This window comes from Hevea brasiliensis, chromosome 18 (assembly GCF_030052815.1).
Source record: "Hevea brasiliensis isolate MT/VB/25A 57/8 chromosome 18, ASM3005281v1, whole genome shotgun sequence".
NCBI lineage: Eukaryota > Viridiplantae > Streptophyta > Magnoliopsida > Malpighiales > Euphorbiaceae > Hevea > Hevea brasiliensis.
The window spans coordinates 33885281-33893735 of NC_079510.1; the positions used below are offsets into that span (position 1 = coordinate 33885281).

General features: G+C 27.6%; 1 protein-coding gene across 1 annotated transcript; it reads right to left on the bottom strand.

Annotated features, from left to right (window-relative positions):
- Positions 1-6377: 6377 nt before the first annotated feature.
- On the bottom strand, positions 6378-7489 carry LOC110633556 (metalloendoproteinase 5-MMP-like). The gene has a single exon (XM_021782202.2). It carries the CDS (start codon positions 7437-7439, stop codon positions 6531-6533), a length of 909 nt encoding a protein of 302 aa, XP_021637894.2. The 5' UTR covers positions 7440-7489; the 3' UTR covers positions 6378-6530.
- Between the last annotated feature and the right edge of the window lie 966 nt (positions 7490-8455).

Consider the following 8455-nt stretch of genomic DNA (forward strand, 5'->3'; position numbering starts at 1 on the left):
TCTAGGTAATCTAATCTAAGTTTTCTTTTTTGATCATGATTAGGCATTCATTTTTATGAAATTCTTTTAATTATATCATACATGGTTGTAATTGATTATAATTACAGGTTGAACAATGGCTCCTGATGGTTTATTGCTAAAGAAAAAGGCAAGTTATAGTGTAAAGAAGAAGCAACCAAGTCTTTCATCAAGTCATTTTGCTGAGCATTCTACATCTGGTTCCTCTAATCATGATATTAGAGGGATGCTGAGTCAAGCACGTGTTGAACCCGTTCAAGGTATATCTAGCATGCCAAATGATACATCTTTGGAGATGGAATCTGAAATACCTAATCCTCCATTAAATGGCAATCATCAAGTCTCATCACAAGTACCTTTGGATAACTTATCTAATAGTGTAATTGAAACTGAAAGCATTGATGCTCCACTAACTCATTCGAGTGATATACCAAATATAATATGGAATATGTATGGACATTTGAACTGCACTTAATGGCTATGAGATATTAAGTATTGTAGTTTTTGGTTTGTGAAATTGATTTTACACCAATGTGCATATTTATTAATTTGCTATTAATATAATGTGCTTTAATTTAACTTTCTTTTATGGAAGATCATAAGATATTAGACATTTACTTTTCTCATTTTCTCTAGTTCAGTAATTGCACAATAATTTCTCTTTTGGAAAATAAAAATTTATATTATAATTAGCCTTGTATTTTTATATTTAACATTTTAAATTTAAATGATACATGCAGGTGTATTTGGATGTGGGTTTGGATGATCCAGAGGTTAAAGCCTATGTGATTGATAGGCTTAAAAATAGTAGTCGACAAAGGTGCTTTAGATTACATCAAGAATTTAAAAAGTTTGACTTTTTTGAGGAAGCAAAGAGGAATAAGCCAGGAAATTATCTAAATCAAAGTGATTGGGAAAAACTCTGTGATTATTTTGCATCACCCGATTATCAAGTATAACTATATATTAAATATTTATGTTTGTCTTTTTTGTCTTCCATTATTATTCTTTTATTCTACTGTAGAAAAAATGTGAAATTAATGCACTCAATAGAACGAAGGTTAAAGCCCCTCATATTTCTGATAGAAAACCATTTACTATTTGTTGTCAGGAAATTGTGAGTATTTTCCTTTTCAATTAATCAAAATTACATTTATAAATGTTGCATTAATCTTTTTAAGCAATTGTTTTGCTTTATTTGACTTTTTTGGTTTTTAATGAAAGTCTCAAAAAGAGTTGAATGGAGAACCTTGTGATATGATAGAACTATATAAACAAACTCACTCTTCTGAACCAAAAGGGTGGTCATCTCCAACCGCTGAAGAAAATTGGGTAATTTCTTACGTGTGTGTGTATTGTTGATGTAAATGGGATATGATTTAACATTTCATATTATTTTATGATAGAATTTGGTGGTGGAGAAGCAAAATCATTATGATACAAGGGAGTTGAAAAGACAATAGAGAAAATAGTTCTTGAGGTCCTTGGCCATGCATGTGGATACATAAAAGGACTTGGGTATGGTCCTAAACCTCCTTGCAAATGAAACTCATTAATTGAATCGACAATCCAAAAGCTTCATAAAGAACTTTCTGCCACACAAGAAAAGTTGAGCAAGTCCAAGTCAGAGGTGACTGAGCTTAGGAATCAATTGAATAATGTGACAAATCAGCTAATCAACCAAGGAGAAAAGTTCGATAAGTTGTTGGCATTATTGTCAAAGAAAGGGATGGATATAGACTTGTGATTTGCTTGTAAGTACTTTTTCTTTTTCATTCCCATCACAATATAATAAGGACTGCAAACCACTTGACTTGTAAGAGTGTATTGATATTTCAAGATTATCAAGGAGCAATATAATAAGACTACAGATAAACCATTTACACAAAGAGATAATAGATAAGCTGTTTCAAATAATTCTAGCCTTGATTTTTGAAATGTGAATTACTATCACCAGAGGATTAACATGGTAGGTAGTACATTTACTCATAAGATTGAACCTTTTGGTTAAATTGATAAATTAAAATGGCATAAGAGCCTCATATATGTCTTATCAGTGATGTAGAATTTACTAGGCTTAATTTCTAATAGATTAAAATAGTGCATTAAACTATTTGAGCTAAATAAAAAATCTTTTGAGTAAATAAGTAGCAATTTGCTAGATTTATTAGATGATATTATATTTCAGTGAAGATATTTTGTTATTTATTTGCATTTCGATTCAATCCTATAATATGCTTTATTCTTGTTTGAGTTACATATGTCTAAGGATTTCTCATTATTGTGTAGATCTCATATATGTTTGATGTTCGAATGCTTAATGTTGTGAGAATTGCTTGATGTTGTGTAGCTCTTGTGTGTGCAAGCAATGGTTAATGTTGAAATTCATTGATATGAATACTTGTATACAAGTATAACTTTTTAGGCTAAATAAGTAACTTTTCAGTTTTGGGTTTCTATTTTGGTATACATTGGTGTGAACTAAAGGACATATTAAGTTTAGAATCTTGATTGCTTTAGATTGATGATCCACTATTGGAGGTAAATTTGGAATATTTGGGTTGAAGGTCAAGGTTGGCTTTTACTGGTTAGTTTGTTGTCAATATTGGTAACTTGTATAAATATTTAAGATTTTACAAACAATATACTAGAACTTGGGGTGATTTAGTACATGTATTTAATTGGGCTGTTTAATACAGTGAATTATGACTTTATGGCATTTGAAAATGGATAGTAATTACGAGTGAATTTTTTTAAATGGATGCTTGCATGTTTTTCTTTTGCGAAAATGAAGCTATTGAATATTTGAACTCTACTATTGATATAAATTTTAGTTCATAGATGTAAATTAATTATGCATGAAGAGAGAATATTAAGATGGTGTACTGCTATGGGACTTCAATGGTTTAATAAAGTTTAACTTGTACTACTATTTTTTTATGATGATATTTGAACTGAACTTGAATTTTTAATTTTTTTTTTTTTGTGAACTTAACTATAGTTTAATTTGGGTGGTTCTATTATTTTAATGCTTTAATTTTTATATTGGATAATGTTTATGAACTTAAGGTTAGATTGAAAGTTATTCATAGTGATTAATATATATTTGTTTAATATTTTTATAGCCCACTGGTTGAACTAGTAACCCATCAACTCGGTCCTTCTAGACAACTTCTTGATAATCTAATTATTTATTGGTAATAAAAATTTGGGCTTTTTTTTTACTTGTTTCAAAAGTATGTAAAATTAATGCTTCTAATTTTGTTTTGCAGTTAAATAAACTCAATTGCCAATTGCAAACCATTTATTTGGAAGTTTCGAGATTATGGAAGACTTGTTAGTTAAGATTTAAATTGACCTTTTTTTTTTTTTTTTTGCATATTTGATTGTTTAAATATATTTAACAATTTATGATCTTTTGTTTATCAAATTGATATTTTTTATACTTGGTAGTTTTAACATATTGATTGACTTATTTTAGTTAATTTTCAAACCAAATATTTTATTTGGATGTTACTATTATTTTTCTTAGCCTATTATATTCTGATATAATTTTATTGTTATCCTTTTCATCCTTTTTAATGTCAAAAATTTTATAATAATTGAATAGGTAAATTGTGATTTTTTTGGTGACGCATGATTTAATATAAAATTGTGGTATAATTTATAATAACAATAATTTAATAATTTGAAACAATATATTTTGTATTTTAAGTCTTATAATTTTTTTTTTTGTGCCCAAGAAAACCTATAACAAATTATAAAAGATGGATTTGGTATACCAATTTATCCAACTAAATAAATAAGTCTAGGTATACTATGGGCATTTAAATATTTTTAATTAATTTAGCACTATTCACTATTACTATTTAATTTGACAGTATTTAGCTCAAGTTTTGGACAGAATTTGGGCATGGTTTCTTCATAGAAAATGGGCTATTTTGGGTCTCAACAAACACAACCAAAAAAAAACAACAAAAAAAAAACTCTCTCTCTCCTCCTCTCTTCAACAATTTGCATGCAATAAACTTCTATAAACAACAATCATCATCCCAAGGGTCAATTTCAACATTTTTTACAAAGTCCTCAACATTTACACAAACCTAGTTTTTTCAGTTTTCAAATTTACACAAACACTACACAATCAAACACCCAAACATTTTAACTAATTACACATTCTCATGGAACCATTTTCTTTCTCTATTTTTTTTTTTTTTTTTAATGTATTTATGCTTAGCTAAACATTCTTTTCATGTTTAATAAAGAGAATTTTATCAAATCATAAAAATTAATTTTGTTAATTATTCTATTTCCAAATTTTAATTTGACATTTAAGTCAAAATTCACCTAGTTATTTTTATTTTTTAAAATAAATTCTCAAATTTTTTTTTTTATTTCTCAATTTTTTCTATTTTTTTTTAATATTTATTTCATTAATTTATGCCTCCTCACTATAGTTTAAGTTTGTCACCATTTTAATTATTTTTTTATGACAAAATACAAGATGTTACTAAATAATTATTTTAGTGATGAAAGTCTCATCATTTAAAGTGCATTAATATCATGACAAAAAATAAATTTGTCGCTAAATAAAACAAAATAATGACAATTTATTAATGTCATTGTAATTAAAAAAGAATATGATACTTTTATTATCGTCACCAAATATAAAAATTTCATGACAAAGTGAATAATTTGTAATTGAAAATGAACAATTAAATGACAAAAATTAGGTTTAAATTATAACAAAATTTTTGTCACCAAATAAATAAATTTTTTGACAATTAATTTATTCGTCATAAAATGGTTAGTTATTTAGTGGCGAAATTAATAATTTGTAATTAAAAATATAAATTGCTGCGAGGAAATTAACAATTTAAAAGACAAAAATTAGATGCAAATGATGACAAAATATATGTTATTAAAGATATAAACTTTTATGACAACTCATTTTTTGATTATAAAAGAGTTATTTATTTAGTGACGAAGTGCATAATTCATAGTAAATATGACAACTTTATTGATGAAATGAACAATTAAATGACAAAAATTAGATGTAAATTATGATGAGCTATATGTCATTAAAAATATAAGTTTTTATGACAATTTATTTTTTTGTCGTAAAGGGGTTATTTATTTGGTGACGAAGTGGATAATTTGCAGTAAAAAATGATACTTTCAGTGACAAAATGAATAATTAAATGACAAAAATTAAATGTAAATTATGACGAACAATTTATCACTAAAATTATAAGTTTTAATGACAATTCATATTATCATCATAAAAGATTCTTTTTTAGTGACAACAATAATATTTGTCATGGTATAAAATATTATGCAGTTATAATGACGATTACTGTGATGAAAATATTTCGCCACCAAAATCTTTTGATGACGAAATATAATATTTAGTGACGATTTTAATTGTCACACTTTACCTAATTTCTTGTAATGAGTATTTTAACTTTGATCAAAATACTAAACGATACTTTAAAAATTACTGTCGTATATGATCTATATAGAATTTATCTACATTGAATTAGTAATAGTAAGTAACATTAACAGGCATGCGTATATATGAATTTAAAAATAAAAAAATAAAAAAAACCACCATCTCCATTGATCATTTTCTGTGATAAACAGCGACACTGTATGCCCAGCCAATAACATGCACTGGATCTGTGTGGTAGGCAACTACTTGATTATCTAGATATTATTAGATTATTTAAAATAATTCAAGATTCTTCTCTTACATGTCATTTTGAAGCTGAAAAAGTCCTTTCTTTCATTATCCAAAGTTTCTTTCAGCTTTAATTAATTGATTTTCTCTATGTAACTGTTAAATAATTTTATTCCCTTTTCATTCTGGATGCCAATCAAATTTCTTCCAACTAATCTTTTGATTAAATCTCAAATTTATATTAATATGGTTTAAATTTATTTTATTTTATCATTAATGAATCACTCATTTATATTTTATTGATTTAAAATTTGATATATGTAATAAAAAATTAATTAAATTTGCAAACAATATGATTACACAAAAAATTATTTTATTTCTTCAACTAATATATAACAACCACTTTTTTAAATTTAAAACAAGAGATTTTAAGAATTTTATAAGATCAAGCTTTTAACTCAGAATGTTTGCTTATTGAATTAACTCTACTAAGTGCCAACTCGAATCATGAGTTGGGCTCTGATATTAATCGTAGGATCGAGCTATCACTATGCCAAAAGTTTAAATTGTTAGTAGAGGCACAACTCTAATTCCCTTATTGCGTAACAGCCTAAGCATTATAAGCCGAGAGGATCTGAGCAAAATGATAGCTCACTGAACTATTCTTACTCCGTGCCAATAAATTCTAACCCAATAATCTTTTATAATATTATTTTTTTATTACACCAAAAAAATATATAATAATATTTACATTTTATTTGCAATCACAAACCTTAATTATTTTGCACTTGTAGGCTAGTATAATTTATATAAAAACTAATTATTTTGATTCCTAAGAGTAGAGGGCATGAATGCCATCAATGTCATCCTGACTGAGATGCCTTTTGATAGTTCCGTATGGAATTGCACGATACATAATTGCATTCTTATCCTGACTATGATAAAGCCCAAGAAGGTGACCTATTTCATGAATAGCCACTGTTTCCAAGTCCACCTGATTTGTGCCAGGGTTAGTACTCCAATTCTCATCTGCATCATAGTGGAATCTTCCATCCTCTGGTGCAAAAGCATGAGCCAGTGTTCTTCTAGGCCCATCAAAAGGATGACCATCCCCATGATCTCCACTGTAGAACCCTATAACAATATCTGATTTTGAACCAGCAGCTGCCTCCTCGAATGTGAACTGGGAAACATCAGCCCATTTTTTGAATGCCTTGGCGCAAACAGACTTTAACACCTTCTCATCGATGACTTGGACCGCGGAGCGAAATTTGTAGGTCAGGTGGTACTTGGAAGGTGGCCATTTCGGCATGTTTCGAAAGAAAGAGTAATCAGAAACTATCATATTGAATTTTCCAGGCTTGTGATGGCTTTGTTTTGTTGGGTGATTGATGTTATCAGGAACTCCGCATCGTGGAATCATCATTTCTTTTATGGTATCGGAGTCTAGCTTTCCTGTAACTTTCAAACGGTAATAGTTCTGATATGTTTTGAGTGCAGACTCCATAACTTCATCAAAATGGTCAGTGACAAGATTGGTATCAGTTGGATAGTATCCTAAATTTTTCAGGTATTGTTTCACCTTACTCAGCCCTTCCACTGTTGAGCCCTTTCCAGCACCTTCCAGGTTTTGAAAGGATTTGAATTGATCTTGGTTTTCAGACTTCAAAGTTCTAGACTGAGCTAAAAAGGGTTGGATCGAAAAGAAGAGGAAAAAGGCTATTAGAATATGAGAAGCCATTAGCAATTGTAAGAAACCAAGGCTTTGGTATTAATGGTGGCTTGATGCAAGCTGCAGTGTATGGCGTTCTTTTATAGGCAAAATAAGGGGTGAATTAATTAATTAATTATTGCAATAATTTTTTGTAATTATGCTTTGATTTTTTGTTGTTGCCATCAATCTCAATTTGTCATAATATGATCAATAATTTTAATTTTTTTTCATTTTATTTTATTTTTCTTCTCATTCAGCATGAATCCAAGTAAATTTATTGTCATGCTTGTAGCTTGGGTCCAAAACTAAACTTTCACATGCCTACGTATTGTCTTTTCGATTTCAGATTTTTTATTCTCATCTTTGTAAATAAATTTAAGTCATGTGATCATTTTAAATTATATGGTGATTTAATTTGATGTAATAATTATTCATCAAATTAAATCGCTATATAAAATAATTAAAATTAAAAATTCAGATCATGAATTTATAAATTATGAGTTATTTTAAATTAAAACGTTAATTTTTAAAAATTAATTTTAAAAACAATTATATTCATTTTATTTTTATTAAAATAAAATCAATAAATTTGGAGTTAATAAATTTGGAGTTAAGTCATATAAATTTTTAATTAACCCTTAATTTAATTTTCATATTATTTTACTTTAAATATAAATTTAAATGGATTGTCTAAAAGATTCAAATTGAATGAGTGAATGAGAGTGAGAAATTACCACCCTTTGGGCAGCCATCAATGCGGCAGCCACCAATGCAATCTTCATCTGTCGCTCTTATAGGGTCATGTTCCACCATTGTAGAAATTTCAGCCCATAATTTTTCCTTAAATTTGTACCATTGCATGCAACGAATCTTTTAGGTATTATTTTAATATAATTTATGTTCTTTTATTATTATTATTATTATTATTATTATTATTATTATTATTATTATTATTATTATTATTATTGTGAATTGATTTTGTGCATGCTCCATCCTTTTGAGTGATGACAAAAAGGGGAAGTAGTGTGGTTATTTTGGCTATT